The sequence below is a fragment of the Nelusetta ayraudi genome, unplaced genomic scaffold (assembly GCF_046127955.1).
Source record: "Nelusetta ayraudi isolate G7.1 ecotype Tasmania unplaced genomic scaffold, CSIRO-AGI_Nayr_v1 ptg000063l, whole genome shotgun sequence".
Taxonomy (NCBI): domain Eukaryota; kingdom Metazoa; phylum Chordata; class Actinopteri; order Tetraodontiformes; family Monacanthidae; genus Nelusetta; species Nelusetta ayraudi.
The window spans coordinates 1,204,190-1,229,396 of NW_027466113.1; the positions used below are offsets into that span (position 1 = coordinate 1,204,190).

Consider the following 25,207-nt stretch of genomic DNA (forward strand, 5'->3'; position numbering starts at 1 on the left):
CTGGTGTCATTTGTGTAAAGAAAAAAACTGGCAATGTATTGTACTTTGGCACTTTTAGCAATACAATTCTAGCGGTATGTAGTTTTATCTAACTGAAAAAATTGCCGACATTTCTGTAGAAAGTATCTTCACAGCCTGTTTATTCACACGAACACAATAGAGCTGTTTTTGTTGTTGTGGTGGTTTTTAAGAAGGACGGCAGCAAAGAAAAAGAAAATCTGAAAAATTTAAGGCAGAGGTTGTTCGGCTTGTGATGTTGCTGCGTTCACTTCAAGCCCAATTTCTTTCTCATCCAGTGCATAGTTATCCTTTGTTGAAATTTATGCAAGTTTTAATTACCGTTATCATGGTGTGGGCAGTTCCATATTAATGCCCACTTTAATAGCGGAAATTTGTGCCTTTTTTTGAAACAAAGTTTTATTGGTGTGTAGATATGTTTGGACTGTTGTTCATCAGGGAACAAGAGCCTCCTGAATATCAAGTGTAAAAGTAAATACACAGGGTACCTAATGGGCTGCTATTTAGCCTAAATTTTAATTGCCTAATTCACACACAGTTCACACATTTAATTACCAGTCTGGGTGCTTCATACTGATTGGTATTGACTTGCTTTTACACGGTTATATTGCAGTGTCTTCTTGCCGATATTGTTATGTGGTTACAGTGATACACAGATCCACAGCTCTCAGCTTTTCTAACCAGGAATCATTTATTTGAAGTGTTGATTGCTGCTACAGTGAGATCTGAGGAGGATTCCAAATGACCAACGCACTGTTTGTAGGAAAACATGTGGCTGTTATAAGTCTAATGTAGTGTTATTATTATTCATTCATCCATCCATCTTCTGTTCTGTAGTCAGGTTCGAAGGGTTCTGCTAGGACCTATCCCAGGTGCCATTGGGTGCGGCCTCAACATGGAAAACCATTCCTTCGTCAGGGGCCGTCTCATTGTTGCCCCTCCAGTGCACCTGTTGTTTATTTCAGTAACAACAAGGCGGCTGAAGCTGATTAATAACCTCTTCTGCTACTTTTCAGACCAGCTCAATATCCTGGAAGTTTGAGTGATAGATTGCACTGCACTGATTAAAAAGTGCTCCTCTAATTTCCTTGAGCAGTGCATGCACATAATGGCTCCTTCCAAACAAGGCCACTTTTCCTCCAGCTAAATCATGTGAAGGAGCACCTATTAGCTTACTCCCTGTTTTTCAAGACTCACCCTGAAGCAAGCACACTTACATACACTCGTGGCTCAGATATTACCTGCGAAACAAAATGTTGTGAGGTTGAAGCTGTGCAAAAAAGATAAAAGACGTCCGTTTGTTGTTTTTTTACGCCCACTCAATAACACTGATCAGGCACATTAATAATTTTGGGAGCGAAGGAAATGTTTTGCTAATAACCATGTCAGAACATCACAGTTTGCGGCTGAGGCACATCAAAGGCCTGCTGGGAAAAAAAACTGTTGCTGTATTTAGCATTTGGAAGGGAAAACCACATTTCCATTTGACCTTGTTTCTGTGTGAACTGAACACATCAACTCAGCGTTGTACAAGGGGAAAGGAAAAAAAAAACTGCTTGACCTCACACTTTCTGAAGCAACAGGCAGACGACTGAACTCAACTGCACGTGAACATTCGAGCATTGTTTTTTGTTTTTTGTTTAAACCATTTTGTACGTTTAGGTGATTGACTTCTTTCTTTTACTGGCGTTTGTGTGGGTGTTTTATGTGTTTATGTGGGTTTTGGGAGCAAGGGGTTAAACCCACTTTTTGAAATCATGCACAATCGCGAATCACAATTGTTTTAAACAGCAAAAGGGGGAGAAGATCGTGGTTTTTTTGTTTTTTTTTGTTATCCCTCAAATAATTATAGAAACTTTGTTTCAGTTTCTAATCTGATGTCCGCAACGTGTCTTCTCTCACACTCTTGCTTCTTCTGGCTGTGCAGAGTGCAAGTTCCACTGCACCAATGGGAATTGTTTGCGCCTGGGTTCACTGATCTGCAACCAGCTGAATAACTGCGGGGACAACAGCGATGAGGAGAACTGCCCCGTGGTCACTCAGCACCCTCCGCCGGGCATCTTCAACTGTGAGTACTGTCGGATGCTGTCATCTCCTAACTCTCACACTCTCACTCTGGACATTTTATGGTTGTTCTAGTTCAGTGAACTGCTTTCGTATGATGCATGATAAGCCTCGATGGTCATTCTGTGACCGCACGCGCCTAGATTTCTATGATTCACATAATCACAACCAGTAATCCCAGTCTCGTACAGCAAGAAAAAGGGGGAAGAAGTGAGAGGCTGCGGCTCACAAAGACGACTCGCTGAGGATGCAGCATTAGAAAACACATTGAGTGTCTCAAGCAGTGGGCCTTGTGTTTGCCAGTTAAAACCAGGCATCAACAATTTACATAACACCCACCCACACTGCAAAGTCACCGGCTGCAGGAGTCAAATGACAACTGCTGTTCAGCACGTAAATCAAATGCCAGTATTTATTATTATTATTTTTTGGGATGAATAGCTCTCTGGTTTGCACAGCAGAAAGGAAATAAATGAACTGGAAACATGCAAAAATGAACGACGAAACAAACGGATCCACACGCCAGGAGGACTTCAAAACACTCTGCAGGGACGACTTCCTCTCCGCATCACTGCCTCCAAATCCAGGATTTGATCTCATAAATAAGTGGCTTGTTCCTTAATTGGTGAATAGACCCGGCCCGGCAACACAAGAGACCGAGTGTTGAACGACCCAGTGAAACAGATAAGCCACTAAATAAACAACTTCAGCTTGGAGGTCTCCGCTGAGGTGTCAGGTTCTTGATTTTATTATATATATATATATTTTTAATACACTCAGAACACCGTCTTGATTTTTTTTTCACCACCTCTCCGTTCCAGAGCGATTTTCTGTTTGAATCTCCGAGAGGAGGCTGGGGGGGGGGGGGACAGAAGGAGGGAGCGGGGGAGGCGGCCGGGGGAGGGTGAAGGACACCGTTGGGCTACGATGGCTGTCTGCCAGGACACTTTGATGTGCTGCAGCATTCTCTTTCAACAACTTTTAAGAGGAGAGCGAAAACTTTTTTCTCTTTTTTTTCTTCCTCTTTTACGGCAGCACTTTCATCCTCGGCTGCGTGTGCGTGTGTGTGTGTGTCTGCGTGTGTCTGCGGGGCTCGCTCTCTTACCTCGCTCTCCATCTCCGTCTCTCCCCACCTCAGACAGGCTTCGCCCCTCGTGCAGACAGAAAGACGCATCCCCCTCTCTTTTCCCTCTTCCCTCTGCTCCTCTCTCACCCTGCAAGGCAGCGGAACAAGCTTTCTTTTTTTTGTTGGAAGGGGGGGGGGGAGGGGGGGGTGGGGGGCACTCATTTCCAGTCGTTGGAATCCTGATCTCTGCAATTAAAATATTTAGCCGTCTAGAGCGAATGTTAATGTAAGCGTCTTGGAGGGAAGGAAAGTCGGGGGGGGGAAGCTGTACAATGGTCGCAATGTTTTTTTGTTTTTTTTGAGCTGATGCCTGAGAGAGAGAGAGAGAGATGCCAAGGGAGTGAGGCAGAAACAGAGCGATGAGATTGCCCCCCCCCCCCCCCCCCAAAAAAAAAAAGAAAAGAAAAAAAGGCTGAGCATGGACGGTTTTAATGATAAAAGGAGAAAGAGAAAGAGAAGTGGCGAGGCAGAGGATGAGAAGAGAGATTTGAACATGGACGGAGAGGAAGAGGGGTTACGGGGGGGGGAGGGGGTCGCAGGGAAAATTCTGTTTTAATGGAGTTTGCCATCTTGTTGTTGCCGCTGGCTGTCGCCGTAGCGATGGCAGACAGATGGATCATGAATACTGTCTAGACACACGGCAGCCTGATGCCCTGCACCTCCTCTCCTCTTCTCCTCTCCTCCAACCTCCCCTCCCTGCTCCTTTGCTCTCCTCTCACTCTCTTGCATTCCTACCTTTTTAACATTAGATAATCGTTGACTCCTCCAATCACGTCGCGCTCGGCGACTGAGGTGATTCAGCAATATGATGGGCAAACCTCGCTAGTTAGCGGCACGTGCTGACTTCTGTCAGTTTGATCAAACTTCTCCTTTAATTGAACAAGCCAGGCTTTGGCCTTCATTATCAGACGCTATTAAATCATATCTACACACACAAACACTGACATCGCTATGTTAGTGAAGACTATACATTCACTTTCCCTTCATGTCGCATTAGTTTGCTCGGATGACCTCTACGGCGACCTCGACTACAAGATGCCAAACCTTCGCCTGACCTCAGTTCATACCATGCCGCCAAGGTCAAGCGACTCCTTAAAATTGAATGCTAAAGTTTGCATCCTCCAATGTAAGAACCACAGGCAAACACGGCCTTGGAATTCATTTGAATTAATAGTCGTCAAAACACTAAATAATGGATCTTTTGCGATAGAAATGATATATGCATATTTTACATGTTTTTTTTATCACTTGTGTTTCTATTATAGTGTATTTTTGTTGCAATATGAGCATAATGCAAATACAATGTCAATGGCAGCGTAACAGTCTTTACAGTCAAATCTTTAAGAATGCATAAATGAATTAAAAGAAACATATAGCAATACGTGTATTAGGTTCAGAAGCAAAGAAGTGCCCTAAAAAGCTCATCATCGTCACGTTATAAGATGGAAACATGACACACAGAGATGTCTTTACAAGAGATTGATGACAGCAACGGGATGCTGCACTTTCTACTTTCTTCCAAACGTACGTATATTCAGATGTGTTTTCTGCAAGCCTTCACCACAGCCCTGGCCTTCTCAATCCACAACATGCTGTTTATCGTTGGCCATTCACATTTTACCAGACGTATACAGTTGGCTTTTGGTTTGTTGCCAAAAAGGAAGATGTTGAAAAGTTCCCAGCTTTTGTTGCTTGCCACAGTAAACCAACCACCCAGCCACAAACCAGGCATGAAGTTTTAATCAGATTGAAAATAGCTGATACTACTGCTGGGATTTTTACACAACATTTCATTAGGACCCATCCTAAATCTTCTTTTGTTTGCTTTTTGTTCTTCCTGTGTTAATTATCCCTCAAAACATTGTGGAAAAACAAATTTTGGGGCTAACAATTTGTGCATAAATGAGCAAGACAGAAGAAAAATGCTCTCAGTTTTTATGCAGATACTACAAGGTGAGCGTAATTAGGTAAACCAAACAAATGGCGTAATTAAAACGATGCCAATCAAAATGATTTTCCAACCCTTTCTGTTTAATGTATGTGAAAGCATGTGTTAAAAAAAAATATGCTTTAATGCATGTATCGTGAATTAAACGCCCTAAATCTATATAAAATCAATCAAAGTTAAAATATGTGTCCGGAACAAAATCGAATAGATGAATTATATAGCGGCTAATTATTTCTAATCTTCTGGCAAGGGCTTCGAAAGTAATCATGTGAATTTTTAAGTGATGTTGTAGATTCGTCACAATGGAATTGTGGAATTTGAATGGGAGGCAGATGTTGGAAGAATTTAAATCGGAAAGTACGCTACTCTCCTTAATGTCTGTCATTCCTGGAGGAAGTGGATGCTGTTGGTGAGCATACACTGGTTGGCTTTGTGGTTTTCATCGTGTTTTTTCCATGTTTGTTTTTGTATATATTTTGCCTCTCATCCAGTGGAGACTGCCTGGGAGGGTCTTTCTTGACAGTGTTTTGGATGCATGTTAATAGCCCAGACGTGCCATTTGCAGAAAGAGCCATCAAAGGCTCGAAGCCATCAAAAGAGAGAAAACTCAAGAATAATGAGACTGAGAAGCATAAGATGTATCGCTGTGTATGGCAAAGAAACCTTTTCTATCCGTCAACATGCCTAATAGTATTTTGTAGCCTGAAGTAACTAGCAAAAGGTATTTATCAGGGGTGGTCACCTTCCTCATTCCTACTGATGGCTACTGTACAATGCACCATATTCATTCCATTCTGAAGTCTGGGTTGGGCCGTGTCATGCAATGCATTGACATAATATTTTGCACAAATGTCAGCATATTATAGACAAATGGCAATTTTTTTTTTTGCTTGAATTCTGTGCCATATGAAACATTAAATGACATAAGGTTCCGATAGAAATCCTAAACAAAACAGGTGTAAGCTTTCAAGCCTCATTCCAACAGCACCCGTCTCTCTATCCAGACAGAAAGTAGGGCCCAGCTACAGCTCCAAGTTCTTTTTAAAATCACCCCTCTCAAACATCATGTGGTCTACAAGCATGAATGGAGTAAGCCGTGTCAATGTAGATCAAGATGGGAAAAGAAGATGTGGCTCGGTACCTTTAAGTGAGGCTCAGCGCTCTTTCCTGCACCAGTGATCAACTTTGTCTTAGCCGTAAGAAATTAACACGCTGAAAAGACTCATATCGCCCCCTAGTGTGGGGGAGGTGGACGCATTCCCGTAGATAATTTGATTTTCTCAGCTGCATGTGAACTGGGACAAGGAGGGAAGTCCGTTTAGACGAGAAAAACAAACTATGAGCTTGGTCCGATTGAGCTCTCCATGTAAACGTAGTCATTGATCTAAGTTTACTGTGAATGACACTCCAATAGGAGCTAGCATCCATTAAACCCTTGGACTTGTTGATTGAGCCATGTTTGGTTGGGGAGTCCCACATCAGTGAAGGCACGTTATTGGCTATTCTTCCATTGCAGACTGTCTCTGTGCCTTTTGCAGTGTCATAGTCTCATTTAAAGTTCCTCTGTCAGTGCTCGTTGTTGTGGTACACAGATCATATGTATGTGTACATCAAGCGCTGCCCTTGAAACACGTCTCTCACTGCAGTTAGCTGATGTACAAAACAGCTGTTGTTCGAATCCAAGGGAAGAACAGAAGACTGTCGCGTGAAGCGTCGCGGTGCAGCCGGGTTCATCTGGCATGTAAAAAGTGATGTTGGCTCAACAGAGAAACATTTGTTGTACAGACAAATATTTATTTTTTTGTGTCCAAATCCTATGACGTCATAATTTGATACGATTGGAACTCTTTATGTAGGGATTCTTATACCGTTAAATAAAATAGGCTTTTCAAAATGATTTCTTACATTGATACAAAATATAATGATATGCATAGATAAACATAAACCAATCACTCAATCACTTAATATGAGTTAAACCTTTTTACCACTTTAAGTTGTGTTAAATGTCAAGCACGAGAGGTCGCACCTGCTGCAGCATTACAACTGGAGTATGAGTCAATGGCTATGAGTGCGTCCTTGCCACCTTGTGTATGTCCAATGGGGCAAAAATGATGTTTTTAAATATTGCAAGAGTTCAACAGCACTAAACGTGTGGCTGTATGTCAGGGTTGAGGAGCGCTCGCCTGTTTGCAGCCTCCAACAGCGGTGGCTGCGAGACTAAAATGCTTTGTAAGGTCTGGCTTTGTGGCACATTCACTGAATTAGTTTTGTTTTATGTATTTGCTGAGCTGCAGAGATGTTATCCTTTATATAGCTGACACGGCCAGACAGGCACCCGCGTTAATTTAATGTTTCAGCCCGGAGCAGCTGCAGCTGTACGCTGTGATTGAAGCTATTTATCAAGCCCGTTGTTAGATTCAGCCCAGTGGCCCTTCCCATCGATGGCTTGCCTACCTGAGCAGTGTCTTGATTTCTCCTCTCAGTCGGACTTAATAGGATCTAAAAGGCATTTTTCTTAGTTGTCGATATCGTCTGTGTCACCCCCTTATCCAGTCCTCTCCAACTCTATGTCCTGCCTGCTTTTCATCGTTTAGCCTATAATCTTGGGGGTTGGGCAAGATTCAGGACAGCTGCCTCCTTTTTTCATCCTCCTGTCGCCGTCCTCCACACCTCCGTTCGCTTCTCAAGTCCTCCCCGGCCGCGTTTTCTCCCCCATCGGTTCCCTCACTTCAAGATGTGACCCTAAAAACCCCTGTCGGAGGACTCGCTGTGTAATTATGGATTCGGCACGCTGGAGTCGGTGCAGCTGTTGTCATTGCCAGGACTTGATCTCCACTGCGACTGGGAGGTCAATTAGGCAGCAAATGAATGTAGCTGCAGGATGCTGCTAATTGAATGGTACCGTCTTCAGGCTTCAAGGGTGATGAGATTATCGTTGCTGCGATTAGTCGGTATAGTGACCTCCTGACTACCGACACGCCTGGAAAATATCCCTCTACCTGTTTGTGGGATTTGCACTAATCCGGATTTTACATTTACATACCATATGCATTTTAAGTCCTATTGCGTTTTATGATTTGTTTTTATTTGTACTTGAACAGTTTCTTTTTTTTTTCCCCCCACTTACTCTGATCCCAGGGAAATAAAAAAATCTAATTTTATCCTGCCTGCACTACATCTGTATATACTGCACTTGACAATAAAGGTTGATTTGATTTGCTGTAAGGAAAAAAGGGGGCCAAAAAATGTTTCCTCTGGATCTTTAACAAGCAACACGGCAAATTAGGCGGGACTGTGCAGAAGGCTTGAGAGCAGTGGTTCTCAACTGGCTGTGTCTCAGGACGCACAATTTTTTTCCTCATGATGAAGTCGCGACCCAAATTTACTCAACAAAAATAAAAACGCTAGCCCACTTTCTAACATATCTTGTAAATAAATTATTGAAATTATTGAATTGAATTGTGTGTCCTGCCAAATAACTGTCCAACATTCTCTCTATAAATTTCCCCTTTTTTTGCCCACGAAGAGCGGCGACCCAACTAAAACAGTTCTGCGGCCCACTTTTGGGTCGAGACCCACTAGTTGAGAAACGCTGCTTTCGAGAGCCAGAAAGCAGTTGTGCTCAACTCCGATTTCGGGCAGGTCGATGCGATGGTGAAGGCGGAAACAAATTTTCTCAAGGGAAGTTCAGAAGTGGAAGATGTGGGATTGCGAGAAGTTTAATTGAGCCATAAATGCAGACAGAGAGCCAGCGTTTCAGGCACTAGAAATCAATTAGGGCTGCAGATCATCATCATCATCAACGTACAACGTTTTATTTTTTTGGCCATGTTTGGATCCCTTTGAAGACTCCTGCTTCAGCATCAAGTGCCCACCAGGACATTCCTCTTCTCTGTTGCTGCCCCTTTTATCTGCATCTTTGTTGTCTCCCAGCTTCCTCCTTTGTCTCTCGGCGTGCCTCTCGGAAATCGCCGCTCGCCTTTGAAGCCCGTTTAATGTCGTCGGGGTTTTTTTTTTGTGTGTGTGTGTGTGTGTGTGTGTGTGTATGTGTTGTTTTTTGTTTTTTTTTTCCCTGCGGTGCTCAGGTTAGAGATGAGTGGCGTCTGGTTGTCAGTCTGCCAGGCCAATTAAAACTGACAGCAGCTGCAGATGCTTAAAGACTGTCGCTGACCGGGTCACACAACAGTTTACTGGCGTCAGCGGGAAAAACCTGGTCTGTCCATATGGCCAGAGAGTCGAGTCTGGCACGACTTTAACCCCGATCGTTTTCAAATGATTTATTTATTTGATTTTAATATCCGAAAGGGGAAGAAATGACCCATCGGTTGCATTTTTCTTTTTAGGGATTGTCCACTCTGGCACTGGCAAAGTGATTTTGGTGCTAGTCCTGTATTCCGCTCAAAGCTAATGAATATTTTTTCAAATTCATCCAGAGAAACCAACAAAGGATACAAAGACATCGGCATCAACAGATGGGGGAAAGTTGCGAGAAAGTTCCCCGTAGCCTAAATGAAGGCAGAAAACCTTCCTTCCTTGGATTGTCCTAAAGCAAAAAAAAAAAATTCTTTTTCTGCATTAATGTGAATGTGTGGGTGTCGGGAAAGGTGAAAAGCAAACCTCAGAAGGGAAAAAAAAAAAAAGTATTTGAGTTGCAAGAGCACAAATGAAGGATCAAGCCCCTGGTAGCCTCTCGGCCCTCTCTCTGCTGCAGTCTTGCTGCAGTGCTGATTGTGTTTCCAGGGCTGACAATTCAAGTATTCTTTTCAGATACTGCGGGAAAGAACAGTCTCCAGCCGAGTCTCGCCGCAGACTCGCACTTCTGGTATGTCGGCGAGAAAACACACACGCTGTTCCCCCTGCGCGGCATAGAGTTTACATTTTGCGGGAGGCTCTCGTCTCCGTCTCCCGCTGTAGCCAAATAGATAAATAAATAAGTAAACACAAAAAAATGCCAAAGCAAAACAAAATGTGTTGCGACGTTCCATTCCGGACGGCCCCTCCTGTGTCATTAGCATGCATAACGGGCACACTCCGGTGAACAGGTCGAGGTTGAAGGTCAAGGGTGAGTGGAGCTAATGCTTTCATGCTCTTGATTCAGCTCCTCTCGGGTGTAATACCCGCCTGTCAATTTGTTTGAGCTGCGGATTTACATAATGAATTTATATTAGCCAATGTTCTCCACACACACTCCCTTCTTCTCTCCTTCCTCTCTCTATCTCTCCGCAGCTCCTCCCTATCTTGCACTCTTGTTGCAATTACTCCCCTTTTCTCTCTCGCTCTCTCTCTCTCTCTCTCCCCCTGCCTCCCCCTGCCTCCCTCTCTCCACTTTCCCCCGTCCTCCCCTCCTCCTCCTCTTCCTCCTCCTCTCCTCCCACTACCACCACCATCCTCCTCTCATCAAGTTTACCAAGTGCCCAGAGAGCAGAGTGTTTAAATGCAAACGAGCCTCATTTCCAAACTGACGCCACAGCCCAAGTATGCCTTGCACACAACAGCCCGAGCCCCGCTGAGAGGCTCCGGCAAGAGATGGATGGATGGAGATGATGATGGAAGAGAGAAAGTGAGCAGTGGAAATGGGGAGAGGGAGAGAGCGAGAGAGGGAGAGAGGGGTTAGGATTCTTGGAAGTAATGTGCGGGCATGAAATAGGATGCAGAGCAGCGGGGCGGCAGAGCTCGTAGGTGTCAGACGTGATTGACATCGCTGCCGGAGAATAGTTGCAGAAGGAGCCGAGGGTGTTTTGTTTGTTTGTTTGTTTGTCTAAATGAATGCATCACAATGCGGCTGGGTTACCCAGAAAATGTTCCTGCTTTTAGCATAAAGCTGAGGGTATAAGAAAAAGCGCCATCAACGCCGTTCCGCTCTGTGATTTGCATGTAAAACTAATATGCCAAAAAAAAAAATAATGCTGCAGTAACTGTAGAGTCTAAAACACAGGGTGTGTTAATGTCTCATAAGATAAAGACTTCCTAATAAGAGACGTGAGATGGGGAAAAAAAAAGTGCAATCATGTGAAATCACCCGTACTTAATTGATAACTTGGAAAAAGTGCAAGTTTTATACACAGAGGGACTTTATTAGATCTCTGTTCGCCACAGTTTGAATCCATCTCACTGTTTTCTAGCAGATCAAATCAGTCCCATTCCAGAGACACAATTCTTTTTTCAATTAAAATGGTGTCTTCAAGAGAAAGTTGCCTTTAAAAAAAAAAAAAAAAAGAGTCATTATCCACATCTGAAATTCATGGTGCATGTGTGGGATGAAAGGAGACGAAAACAACAAAGAAAATATGATCATTTGAGGGAGATAAAGAATTTATTGTAAGCTGTTTTGCATGATTCTCCATCAGAAAAGACAATCTGGAACATTCAACTTTTTAATGGAAAAAGGGTCTGACAGAAAAGAAGCAGTAAACTGATAAAGTACCATAACAGTAAACAAAATTCTGAGTGGGGCAACCGGGGACGTGGCCCAGAGCTGGAAGCAGCAGGTAGCTAAGCCACTCCACTTTTCTTTTCAAGTTCTCTGAGCGTCAACAGATCACTGCATGTCGCACTGGGCACCGATGTCGCTGCAATATTTAAAGAGAGGGTTTGACTCTTGATCTTGCTCTTTGGTGGAGGCAACAAGTGTCATAACAACCGCTGCTTGGGTGAGTATTTTCAACAAAAAATTCATATAATACAAGTAGTGATGCACTTGGTTCATCCACCAGGTTGGCGGTTCAAATCCAGCTCCGTCCCAGTCTGCCATTGTGTCCTTCGGCAAGACACTTAACCTGCATTGCCTCGTGCGAATGTGAGTGGATGCTGGGTGGTCGATCCTCAACCGAGACACCCTTTGGTTGGCAGGTCAGCAGTAGTGGCCGGTCACTGCTAATCAGCTCAAGGCTTCCAGGCCTCCTCCTCCCTTTGAGACCACAACCATCGAGAGGCCCCTCTCTGCTGACCCTACCAACAGCGGACTTCCAGTCACTGTATTCTGAAAGCAGTGAGTAGTGACCACACAGACTGGGCTGGGAAGCCCCTAAATCCCACTTCCACTGGGAACGACCATGCTTCTCACCCTTTCTCCTTGCACTCCATGACGAGGTCTTGGTATTTTTAGGGCGTCGTCACAACCTGCTTCCCACGGGACCGCCTTCTGCCCGTTCTGACCTCACAACAATGTCAGGCCTCAAGTTGGTGTGAACAATGGATGGAAATGTCAGCTTCCTTCCCTGGCCTGCTCTCACTTCCCACCCTTGTGCACCTTGAAGGATGCTGCCCTTGGTTTTCCTTGTACACCTGAATAATGACTTAAATCCAGTAAAAAAGTTTTTTTTTTTACTTGATTAATGTGGTAAAACTGTTGCAGCAGCAACAGTTGCCTGAGGTTTAACCTCAACAAAACTAAATAAGTCATGGCGACCATCATTAATTCCCCTTCTGCTCAACAAAGCTTCACAGGGATTTGTAATAATCAGCATGGATTAGTAGAGGGAAATTATGTGTTGCTCAGATATTGAGTTCTCAAGGTGGGATGGACCAGAAAAACAACCTTTCGGCAGTGTCGTCTGTGCTCCCATAATAGTCACTTGCACCAGTGGTTGTGCCCTTCAAGACATGATATTCAAACATATTACCAAATTACTTAACTGTGGTTAAACAAAGCGGCCGCCTCCATTGTGAAAGCTCTTCATGCTTATGTGACCTTTAATATTCATTAGCGGGGAATGAATAAAAGCGGCTCCCTCTTTACAATCTCACTCCAAGAAGTAAACTTCAGTTCAATGTTCAGTGTCTCTGCTCCTGGAAAATGTTGAGCACACCGGCTGTTTACACTGAATATTAGCACTGCACGACACACTCCACCAAAGACACATGATCAGCCACTATATATATATATATATATATATTTGCTGAAAATATGTTTAAAAGATGCAACGAGATATAGAAAAAGAGCTGCGCTTCTCTGAGTCCCAGCATAGCTACTAGCAGTGTGTGTGTGTGTGTGTGTGTGTGTGTGTGTGTGTGTGTGTGTGTGTGTCTAATGTCTTGTGTGAGGCCCTGATCCCTCCCACACACGTCGAGGTCCCAGCTCACCTTCTCATTACCACTGTGATACTAAAGATGTGCGGCGGTCATTTGCATGCAGGCACACACACACACACACACACACACACACACACACACACACACACACATGCTCACTCACCTGTCATCACCAGGGTGCCGTGCATCACTATTCATGACAGAGTGCTGCTGTAAAACTTCCCTGAGGCCCTCTGTGTGCGTGTGTGTGTGTGTGTGCGCGTGTCGTTTGCTAACGCCGCCTCTACATAGTTAGCTGTTTGTCCGCCCCCTGCCCCCCTCCCTCCAAGACCCCCCCCCCCACCTCCCATATTCTTTCAGCGGCATCGCCTCCGACAGTGTGTGTGTGTGTGTGTGCCAGGTAATGATGAGTGCCCCCTCCTCGGCTCATACTTAGTGTGATAGACTAGTGTGTCCTCCTCCCCAGCAGTCTATTTGGGCCCAGTGTGTGTGCTAGGTAATGGTGCAGCTGGGCCATTAAACGTATGTGTGTGTGTGTGTGTGTGTGTGTGTGTGTGTGTGTGTGTGTGTGGTGCTGGTGGTGGTGGGGGGGCACTATTTGACAGCGCCCCATGCCTTTCATTCCCTCCGCGCCAAACCCCCGCATCCCTGCCCGACGGACGTGCATGTGCACGCACGCACGCGGGCCGTGAAAGGACCCAAATGAAGCGGCGGCGGGAGTAAATGGAGCCGTCGGCCTCGAACGCCGGGTAGCGGCGTCCCCTCTCCCTCTCTCTCTCTTGATGAGGATTGTGCATTTGTTTTGAAAGAGGGTTGGCGGGGGAGGGGGAGGGGGACAAGTTAAGTCTGCCTCTCTCTCTCTCTCTCTCTCTCTCTCTCTCTCTCTCTCGTCTCCGTCTCTCTGGTGAACCAGCGAGCGCCTTTTCTCTCCTCCGCTCTCCCAGCAGCCCTCCCACTCTGTCTTTTGGAGGTTGAGCATGTGCGCGTTTGAAGTCTGTCCATTTGTCTTACGGGATTGTGCCGAGGCTGTATTGAATATTGACTGTGCGCGTGCGTGCGTGCGTGCGTGCGTGCGTGTGTGTGTGTGTTTGTATGGAGGAGGGGGGGGCTGAAGGTGTTAAAGGCTTGATGTGAATAGCCTTCATCCGTCAGCCGCCGAGGTCGTCGGGGGCCGCTCTGGAATTCCTGGGTGGTCCAGCTTTTTCACTTAAAACACCTGCCATTCAAAGACACATTTGTCTACTGTAAGAGATGGGTGGGCGATGGGCTGTGTGGGATCACGTTTGCGCGCTTCCAAATGCGCCCGGTTTACCCCAAGTGTCGCGGGTAAACTGTACAGCTGAAGCTCCAGGTACAGAGAATTTGAGTGTTGTTGTTTCGCTTTTTTTTTCTGCGAGTTTGGTGCTTTTTTTTTCTGGATGCTGCCCTTTTAACATGAGTTGGAGAAAATGTTGGAGAAAATTTTTCTCCGTTACTGTTTCTTTTATCGCTTCCAGATTTGTACTGCTTTAAGGAAAGTTAAAAAAAAAAATAAAAAAAAATGTTGTGATTGAGTTAGAAAGATCAAGTCTTTATTAGTTTTCCGACCAGTATGTTCAATGCATCGTTCAAAAGGTTTGTGTGTGTGATTACGTTAAAAACGTCTGCGCAGTCTGCAAAGTTCTCCTTGACAGATACCAATAACAGGCTGTCAGTCCAGCATGGCTTGAGAGAAGTTGCACAGTTAAAAGGCTGTAACGTGTTATTATCGCAGTTCTGGGCCAAGGGGGCCGCTGGAAATTGGAAGGTCATTCCGATGTTCTAACTGCCATGTCATGTCAAGGATTCAAAAGCTGTTTTTTTTTTTTTATTCATGGGCCTGCAGAAAACTGCAGTGTGGGATGAAAACCAAATCATGGACATGTACGATAACTGTCCTCAACTTGTCCTTGAGAAGGAGAAGTTGGCCTCAACCTCAAGAAAAATATGTTTCAACTTGAAGACTCAGGAGTCTTGTTTATTTAGTTTAGTTAATCAATATTATTATTAACCTTTGACATTTTATGACGTGGATTGGGTTTGTCTAAATGACCTTCATGTTGCATTAACATCAGCCTTGTTTCAGTGCGTCTTTATTTGAAAAGTCCGGTTCACTTAGGGATCTGCAAAAGTGCCGGATAAAAGTGTTAAGAACCGAGCTACAAACTCAGAAACACAAGTCTCGGTCTGCATCAAATGAATCATATGCAGTATGCCTACTACGATGCAGTGCATTGTGGGTAAACACAACCTAAAGAAACTCACATGTATCAAATTAGCCTGAATTAGCCAATAGGTGAGCAGGTTTTCTTTTTCATTTCATGAATTTTACTTTGTTGTCTGCTGAGATCATTTTTGATGCTGCATCATCTCAAGCGAAAACGGGAATATTATTCAAAAGTTTCAGGTCATTTGACAAAATGCAGTGTGAAATGTTGTAACCTACATTGAATTCAGTATCTAATTACCACCATTAGGTGTTCCAGCTTTTTTTGTGAAGCCTTTATGACGGTCATGGCAAAAGGTGAGCTATTCATATATTCATTATATATTCATTCTCAATGAGCCAACTTGTACTGTGGATGGTGGTGGCCCAATTGATCCCAAGAAAAACAATTTTTTCACAACTTAACTCCGATGCTTAAAGTGCCAAAACTCACAAGCAGTCTAGTTCTGTGTCTATGTCAACAAACAAACAGGTGAAGGTTGTGCATTTCACACGTGAAGGCTTTCAGTGATGTTGTTCTTTGTCCTACCAAAATTAATACACCTCGTACTACCCTCAATATGACACCGCGGCTTGAGAATTTGCACAGAATCACACATTTAATTTCCAGAGCGTTTAAAATCAACGCGCAACGAAGATCCCACGTGTCAGAATTCAAAATAAACTGTGATTTTAAGAGATTTATCAAAGTTTTGTCAAAGTCCAGCGATCGAACCTGAATGTGAACTTAAACAAGTTTGTCCAATAAACTGCGCATTGTTGCCATCTCATATAACGAGACGATAACAAAAACTATGCATTGAAAATAAGAGCAATCTGATTATTTGCATGCATTTTTTTTTAAATATGCCACTGCACATTCCAAAGGCTTCCGGCAGATTTCATAGAACCTCAAGCTAGCTGAACCATACTATTCAACACGGGAAGCAGCGCAGCCAAGTGAATATTATGATATTAAGAGAACAGCCTATGGAGAATGACTTTGTGATCATATTTACGGGGAACTAAATGACTGGTGTGGACTTGCTGTGTATAGGCCGGCAGAGGAGTCCTCGCTGGCCCCTGACGGCTCGACACACGCAAACAAGTGCAGGTACTTAGCGCGATTTCCTCTTTCGGGCAATTTTTGGCGTTGAACTTTGTGCTTATTGCTTAATCACAATGTCACATTATCTCCCAACGCTAACTAAAAGCACCTTTCCGCGTGTTAACCTTCCCCGAAGAAAACTATTTTACAAGCCACGCTCGGCTGAGACTGTATAATAAGCGGGAGTGATGATGGCCTGAGGGGGTCAGAGGCTTTAAAACATACACACACACACACACACCATTAGAGTGTGTTGAGTGTCGCACCTGTACATTTGAACGCCCGCAGATGTGGCGCGGCGCTGACATTAACATGCAGCCGGGCGGCGGTTATTTCCGCAATCACCCGAACGCGCCGCGGGCCGTAGTTCGATACCGAACGCTGAATAAGTAATCGCTCTGGAGGCTAATCTATTCATTACGCGTGCTATTATGTTCAAATGAGCAGGTGACTCCTCACAGTGAATTACTTCATCTGTGCATTTACATACATTAGAGTTTGTTTATACCGGCCGCATTACGAGCGGCGGCGTGTCTGGCGCCGGCGACGAGGTTGAACGCCGCTGAATAAATTTCTCCTTCGGCTCCTTCGGACGCGGCGCCGTCGAGTGCCGCAAGGCATTAGCGTCTCGCGGCTGCAGGAACATTTACACCGGGAGCGAGACTCGTTAGGTTTTATGCGCTCCGGCGCCGGGCTGAAGGATGCGGTTCTGTTTCCTCGCCGTTGATTGACGCCGAGTCTTTTTCCATTCATCGATTAATGCAACCTTAACTTGAAAAAACATTGGATTTTCTTGAAGGTGTAAAAAAAAAAAAAAAAGACATAAATATTTTACATGGTCAGTAAATGTCGGATAGGCTGTCATTTGTTTTCACCTGCATGGAAATACGCAGCAGGAAATTTCTGAAGGTCAGTGGGTTTTTTTTTTTTTTTTTTCTGGTCACTTCCAGCAGTCCTTGCTGTGCCTTTTTATTACTAGACAGAGAGAGAGAGAGAGAGAGAGGGAGAGATGCAGAAAGAAAAAAAAAACCCTCAAAGACTCATGGTGGAGTATTATCTATGAATAATTTATACTCGCCAAAATGTGCTAACAGTTGATGAAAATTAGGAACGCTGGGAACTGACAATCTTTTACTCCAGTGAGGGGAAAACAAGCCTTCCCCCGTCTGCCATATTTTGACTTCAGACTCCAGGCCCCAGATTTTTAACTGGATGCCATTCTGTGTCACAACCGTGCGCGTGTGTGTGTGTGTGTGTGTGTGTGTGTGTGTGTGTGTGTGTGTGTCTGTCTGTCTGTCTGTGAGAGATCGTGCACGTGTGTGTCTGTGTGTATGTGAAAAGGAAGGGAAAGGGAGCAGAGCGATAATTATAACTGTCTAACACCTTTGGGTTTCCAGACTGGGAGGCATGACAGAACAGCAGTCAGTCAGCTGTGTGTGTGTGTGCGTGCGCGCGTGCGTCTCTGTTGTGAGTGTGTGTGTGTGCGCGTGCGTGTGCGTGTGCGTGTGCGTGTGGCACATTTCCATCTGCATCCTCCACAGTCACAATGCCACGGAGGGAAAGAGTCCCGGCGGACGGCAGTCAAGCTCACAGCAAAACATTCCTGCTCTCCGTCTCCCCCCTTCTCTCTCTCTCTCTCTCCCTCCCTCACTCTCTCACTCCTCCTACATCCCCCTTACTCCCTCCACCTCCCCCCCCCCCCTCTCTTACCACCTTGTGATGCTAAACAGGCGTGTGTGCTGCGCAAATCAAAGCTTCTCCTGTTGGATCCCGGGGAGTGTGCGGCGACGGAGCGATGCGGGGGGGTGGTGGGGTGTGTGTGTGTGTGTGTGTGTGTGTGTGTGTGTGTGTGTGTGTGTGTGTGTGTGGTGGGGGGGGAGACAGACAGAGATATGACACCGCGTTGCCGTGTTTCTGTTGCGTGGAGCGCCGAACCCCCCGCTGTTAAAACTCATTTGTCATACACGGCGAGGCCGCCTTCTCGGCGCTCGGCGCTGCGTTTTGTGCGCGTCCTTTTGTCGCCAAACTCCTTTTGTGTGTCACCAGAGGCTGCGTGGCTCGCACTGGATCGGCCGGAGCGGTTTCTTTAAAACGCGCGGTGGTTCGATTGAAGAAGACGCCTAGCTGTTGGCTAGCTGAATTGTGCGCGTGGGTTTTTTTTTTTTTTTTTTTTAATCGTCTATGTCTCTTTGTTTATTCTGAGACGCAGCCCTTTAAAGATCTCCACCTCATAAACAATAATTACACACGTCACCTGTTGCCATTGTTTCCCCCTGCACTGTTTGCATCGCATTTTGTTGGAACTGTCCACCTCTATCTAATTTCAAAAAGCAATATCAATGTCAAGCTATTAAATGTGTATCCTGTTTGACATAAACAACCCGTGTAAATTATCACAGGGTCCAAAAATCTGGGTTACATTTTTTACTTTCGCCCGCTTTTTTTTTTTTTTTAAAACAAAACAAAACACAACAAAGGACAGCAGTATTAGTTTGACTGGGACGTGCTGGCTGTGGTCCTCCTCGGTTGTCAAACTAGCAACCCCACAGTCACACCCCAGCTCGCTCTGCCTCTGGTCCGCAGCTCTTAAAAAAAAAAAAAATTGCTGCATTGCAGTACAAAATTAGTGTCTCTCAGTGTGCAGCGTGCCAGATGATTCCTTGTGTTTTCTGGCAGCTTAAAAAAAAAAGAGTAAAAATGTGGAATTCGCAAACAGGTTCAGCAGCAGAGAGCTGGAGTCCTGGTCACACATGGAAGCAGAGAACTCAAAGTTGTTTCACACTCGGATATGAAAGACATTATGATGCAGTGGAATGTATAGTGTGAAAACATATTCAAACCTAATTAGCCACTGACAGAATCACACTGCGTATGGTCATACAGCTGCACCAGTGCATGATGGACGCTCCACTCGGGGGTCCACAGTGCAACCTGCCCATAACGTGCTGCCAATAAATCAAATTAACCTTTTGTGTATCTTAACGCTGGAGGTCGTGGAGGTCACGTTTGTTCACGCAGTCTGTTCTGGTTGGGGGCTCGTGGTGATGAGAACGTGTAAACAGAAGGAGGGGGGAGGGGTCGTGAAGTCGATCGAGCGAAAGAGAGAAGACAAGTGGCAAAGTAAATGGATAAGAGTGAGGTGAAGGTGTGCACGTAACGACGGGAGGTACTGCGCTGAAGGAAGTCAGGGGCTTCAAGTACCTGAGCTCATTGGTCAACTCAACTGAGCAAGATCTTACGTTGAGGAAGGCGGTGCTTGGAAGGCCGTGAACGGCAAGACCGGAGTATGGAACTCCAACCTCCCCCGACGAATCAAACTCTATTTCCATGCAACGGTAGAGTCTGTTGATGGTGGATGGTGGACCCCTGAAGCCGACTTCGCAGTTGTCCCTAGACTGGTGCTACACGAGATTGTTGCGTACATGCAACCAACAAGACCCAGTATGAGGGAATACCAAGGGCGAGCAAGAAGATTGCAGCCAGGAGAATGAGACTAGCGCAGTGGTGGGTAAACCTTTCGACTGGTGGGCCACAATGGGTTCCAAAATTTGACAGAGGGGCCGTAGCAGGAGCAGATGAATGGAGCGTTTTGGTGAGCCACCTAATAGGAGGAACAAATGTATCTATATATCATGGAATATGATACAACAAAATATGTCTTGGAAGTCCCACGGTATTTAGCACTTGATTTAAATGACTCTTAAAACCTTGAAAAATAGATGAACTACAGCTATTTTATGACTTTAATTTTATGAAATTAATATAATTTCTTCAAGTTTGGCAGGCCGGATTATAAAGCGTAACGGGCCGAATATATCCCCCCGAGCCGTAGTTCGCCCACCCTTGGGCAAGCCGGACACTGTCAAAGACATCACAAACTGCCGGCCAGCCAATTGGTGCTATGGGAACCAACACACGGGCATCAGAGACATGGACGTCCCATCCTGACATACAGAATGTGGATGTTCTCACTAGTTTAACGTGTAAATGCGAAAAAAGCGTTTCCGATATACCTCTGTATCGATACGTCTGAAAAACCACCTCATGAGAGCGTAAAAACGTTTTAGCGATATTTGAGAGGTTTTCCGAAGTTTAGGTGCATTGCTAGTTTTTTATTGCGATGTTTAGGTTTTGCGCAATTCTCGGGGGAATTACTGGGACGATGATGAGAACTGGGATGACTGGAAGCGACGATGGAGGACCTCGTCTGAGGACGACCTAGAGAGAGCTCGAAAAGCAAACCCGGGGTACGAGCACACGCGGGACACGCGCCCTCGCGCGTCGACAACAGTGCCGAGTCAGAGACGAGTGAGCCGTCTGACAAACAGCGTTCCACACCAGGGCGAGAAGTCAGGAAGTGGACGACGGGACGAGGATGGAAGAAGTGAGATGAAGGAGGGGCAAGTTGCAACCAGACGTGCCCCCCTGTCCCCCCCCCTCCCCCTCCCCCTCACACACACACACACCCCTCCCCTCTGAGTCTCAGAGTTGTCCTTTTTTGGACAGAGTTGTGCTGCCCTTTTCAAAGTTATTTCGATCGCCTCGGGCTCCCATTAGTATTCAGCTTAACAGCGTCTCTCTTTGTTTCAAGGAGAATTTGCCGACTCTTTGCGTAAATTTTTGCAATAAGAAACTGCAAATGGTCCGCGGCCCGGCCCAGACGAAGAAAAAAAAAGATATGATTCACCTGGGTGACTCTCTCTTCTTTTTCTTACTTCCCTTTTTATTCCACACGCATACCCGCCCGCACCTGCACCACCACCCCATCCACACACACACACACACATACACACCTCCCCCCCCGCCCCCTTCTGTGAGTGCCGTTATGAATCGATTTGGCAGAGGTTATTGCCGTCGTGAGCTGCTTTGGAAATTTGTTTTCTTCTCAAATTGGATTTTGGGAGATCTGTTTTTTCCACATGCAGGCAATATGCTGCTGAGCATCTACCTGCAATTAGTCTAATCCACAGGATGTTTCATCATTGGTAATGTCTTTTGCTGGCCCACAGATGGGGAACACCCGGGCATCGTAGAACCGTAATATTTTTTTACAAGCACCCTTAAAACTTCTTAATTTAGCTTTTAATGAATATCTTCTTTTATCCTCTTATGAATCTATTAATCCGACTTTGTGTGCTTTCATATGCTGTAGTCTTATAAAGAGCGCGATTATTATTTCTCATCGTGCATAAATGTTTGTGGTCTTACCCTTCTCTTATTTCCCATGCGTTTTCTCAGTTTATCTGTTATTCTTGATGATCACTCGCTGTGTTCGGGTGGGAGGCAGCCCCACACTGGGATCTGTGACAGGCTCTGGCCTCTGGGGTCTTGTCCCGGGGGTCATCCTGGCCCTGTGGGACAGGGGATTCCATGCCATGGTAATGATGTGGACCCCTCTGTTTGTCCGGGTCAGCAAAGTTCCTGCAACAGCATCCCAGGAGCTGCCATCTGTACCTACCTCCTGTTGGGGACGACCCACCTGTGTTTGCACACTTGGATCTTCTGTGCTCAGCCATATTCATACTCATCTAAAAGTCCAGTGTGTAATATTAGGCTTGATTTAGGATTTTTATATTGGTAAAAGCTTAATATACTGCCCATAAATACATTAATGAAGGTGTATAATCGCCGTACTATAAAAGTAATTTGGTTTTCCAACCCATAGAACAGTTCTCATGGAAGAATGGAATAGTTCTCATTCTCAGGAAGCCTGGTGTGGACAATCCAGCTGCCTGACGATGCGTTTAATAATTAGGGTGACTGCTCACATCTTTATATACCAACAAAGAAGAAGGTGGACAAGGTATCCAGGTTTGGGTGCACAGGCCATCGTAGCTCACTGGCAAGCTCGGTAGGGGGAGGGAGAGTGAAAGACGCTGCAATCTAAAATGTAACCACTTGATGTCGCTGTTTCTTCCTCAAAATCTCCAAGTATTACTTTTGTTACACACACACACACACACACACACACACACACACACACACACACACACACACACACACACACACCCATCCTTACCTGTTTTGTTGTGAGGATCGATCTGAGAGCAGGTCCAGCCTGTGATGCTCTCAGATATACACTGATGTTTGCCTGCCTGAGGAAGTTTCTGTAACTGTGACTGTTGTGATGGATGTGCAACATTCTGTTACTGCTTTTTTTTTGTTGTTGTTTTTTTTTGGTTTTGACTTTTTTGGTTTTTGAAGCACACAGACAGTAGTTTGTCAATGATGACTCGGCTCGACTGCTTTTGGGCGTCAATTGTTCTTTCAGACTGTGTTCAACTCTCCACGTTAAACTATCAGTTGAAGCAGATGATTGCATTTGTTTCAGCATTAAAGTAATGCTTCCAACTCTGGTTACTAGTGAGGTGTTAAGAAATTGCTTGGCGGAAGTGCTTCTAAATCAAAATAATTTGCCAGAAAGAAAGCTTTGATGTTCAAATGTAACTTGACATATGAAAAGCAGCTGAGACGTAATAATAATAATAAAGAAATTATACTGTAAGTAAAAACTTTTTTTGCAGTAAACTTTGCTATCAATAAATAGGATCACACTTTATTTCACACATTCCGTTAACAAGTCTATTAACTTTGAAAAAATAAAACCGTGACATGTCAGCATTTCACTGCGATAGCAATTTTTTAGTGGGCCACTGCCAATCAGATAATTATATTAATGGAATGAAGGTGGAGCTCCTCTCCCAAACGCTGCTGGAATTTTAAATATTCTTTACAAATGAGCCACAATCAAAATCCTCATGGAAAGAAAAGAGAAAAACCACTCAGTCTTGATGCTGGCTTATTTATTTGGATTTTAGCTCACAAAAGCGAGTGGGATTGGCTTGATCATGTCTGATTGCCAGTGGCCTGTCAACACAAGAGCCCATCAGTAACATTACAACCCACCATCTGTCATCACTCTCTGAATACTGCGTTGCTAAAAACTGATCGGTGTAAATCAGGATGAAAGCTGCTTGGCAAATTCATGATTTGCAATGTAAATGTTATTTTGGCACTTGATCGCTTCACGTTTCTTTCTTTACCGACACTTTATTGGCATTCCAAAGACTAGGATTTAGTGGTTGATTTAAAGCATGTTGTTGTGTTCTGTGGCGACATTTGTCTTTAGTCTTACAACACATTAATTGAGTTGGTTGAACTTGTTAAAACGTTGCTACTTATGTAATCGGAACCTTTGTTTACAGCACCATGTGCAAAAAAAAAGACCATCAGTTTTTCAGTTTGCATGACTAAAAGGTCAAACTTCCCACATGTCATCTAGCTTTGCAGGGAGTCAGAAGCCTCCCTGTGTTCTCAAAAACTGCTGCATGGAACAAACCTGTGATTTAAATCAGCGGCCATACGACTTAGTGATACATTTGACTGATTTCAATCAGCAGTCGCACTGCACATATTCTGCTGTTTGCCAGTGCAGATACGACACAGAGGAAGCTAAAAGTGAAACTTTTGCGCGCTTGTACGCGGCACTCTAGCTGAAAAGAGTGCCATTAATTACACACAGCAATCATGAAAACAATTAGACTTAATTTCTTTGTTCTTACACGTCTCTGCACAAACCTCTCATTTAACGTGCTATTAACATCAGCAGCGAGACTGACTGCGGCTAATTGCCTCAAAGATAATGAACACTGGGTTATGCGATTCTTTTTTTAATTCACTTAACAAACACAAACAACCTGACGTGGTGCCGTGAAAGTGACACAGGGGAAACTTTGTGTATTTTTTTTTTTTTTTTTGTGCGTGTTGTTGGTACATCGTGTTCCTCTGCCTCCCTGAGTATCACACCTTGGCGACAGTGGCGTGGGCGGTGGCAGTGTGGTGGTTTCCACGGCGACAGACGCACCATTATGGGCTGCGGGGCGCCGTCATCTTCTGTTTACAGTCCAGATGTTCATCAGAGGCTGGCTGAGACGGGAAGGGCACCAGGGTGCGCCTGTGTGTGTTTGTGTGTTTGTGTTTTGTGCCTCTGAGGGACGCTCCTCGCTTCTTTGACTTTGTATTTTATGTCTGTCGACCGTTTGATTGCAGCATCTTCCCATTTGTCTGCCCCCTCTTTTCTGACATTTTTTTGTGTGTGTGTGCACACACACTTCAGACTGCAGGCGAATCTGATTCCAATCAGATTTCTTCTTAAATCCAATTTTTAGGGCTGACTGTCCACACTGTTTTTAGCAAGTGTCCGAATGTCCAGGGACTGCTGTTTTCTACTTCTTCTGTCTGCTCCATTACAGCTCCGCACCTCTGATGGCGCTCTCTGGTCTGGTGCATTGGGTCTTGCGTCGCGTAGAGTGACATCATGGACAGTCAAAACCGTTCGGTGTGTTTGAAACTGTTCAGACTGAGACACATCTGTCCGAGTTAGATTTTAAACTATCTCCCAAGGTGGTTTCAATCCGTTCTGCAAAAATCGGATTTCATCTGATTTGTGACTATTTAGACTACAAAAGAGCCATCCGGTTTCAATCTGGATGGGCTAAAAATCTGATTTTTGGCTGGCAGTCTGAACGCGCCCATTGGGAACTCCACACAGAAATGCCCTGAGTTGGAGTCGAACCCACAACCTTCCTGCTGTGAGGCAAGAGTTGCCAGTCACTGCAGCACTGCGTCGTTGATGCATGTTTATTCCTCTTAATTCACAAGTCAACGCTAAACACCATTGGTGTATGA

General features: G+C 44.9%; 2 protein-coding genes across 2 annotated transcripts in view; one reads left to right on the forward strand and one right to left on the reverse strand.

Moving 5' to 3' along the window:
* Positions 1–25,207, forward strand: part of LOC142897996 (low-density lipoprotein receptor class A domain-containing protein 4-like) — a 181,091-nt gene that overhangs the window by 92,192 nt on the left and 63,692 nt on the right. The window contains exon 4 of the mRNA XM_076040697.1: positions 1,946–2,086. Within this exon, the coding sequence (XP_075896812.1) occupies positions 1,946–2,086 (141 nt within the window). The remainder of the gene's footprint in view (positions 1–1,945; positions 2,087–25,207) is intronic.
* Positions 1–25,207, reverse strand: part of LOC142897995 (TGF-beta receptor type-2-like) — a 336,150-nt gene that overhangs the window by 72,017 nt on the left and 238,926 nt on the right. The gene's annotated exons all lie outside the window — the stretch shown is intronic.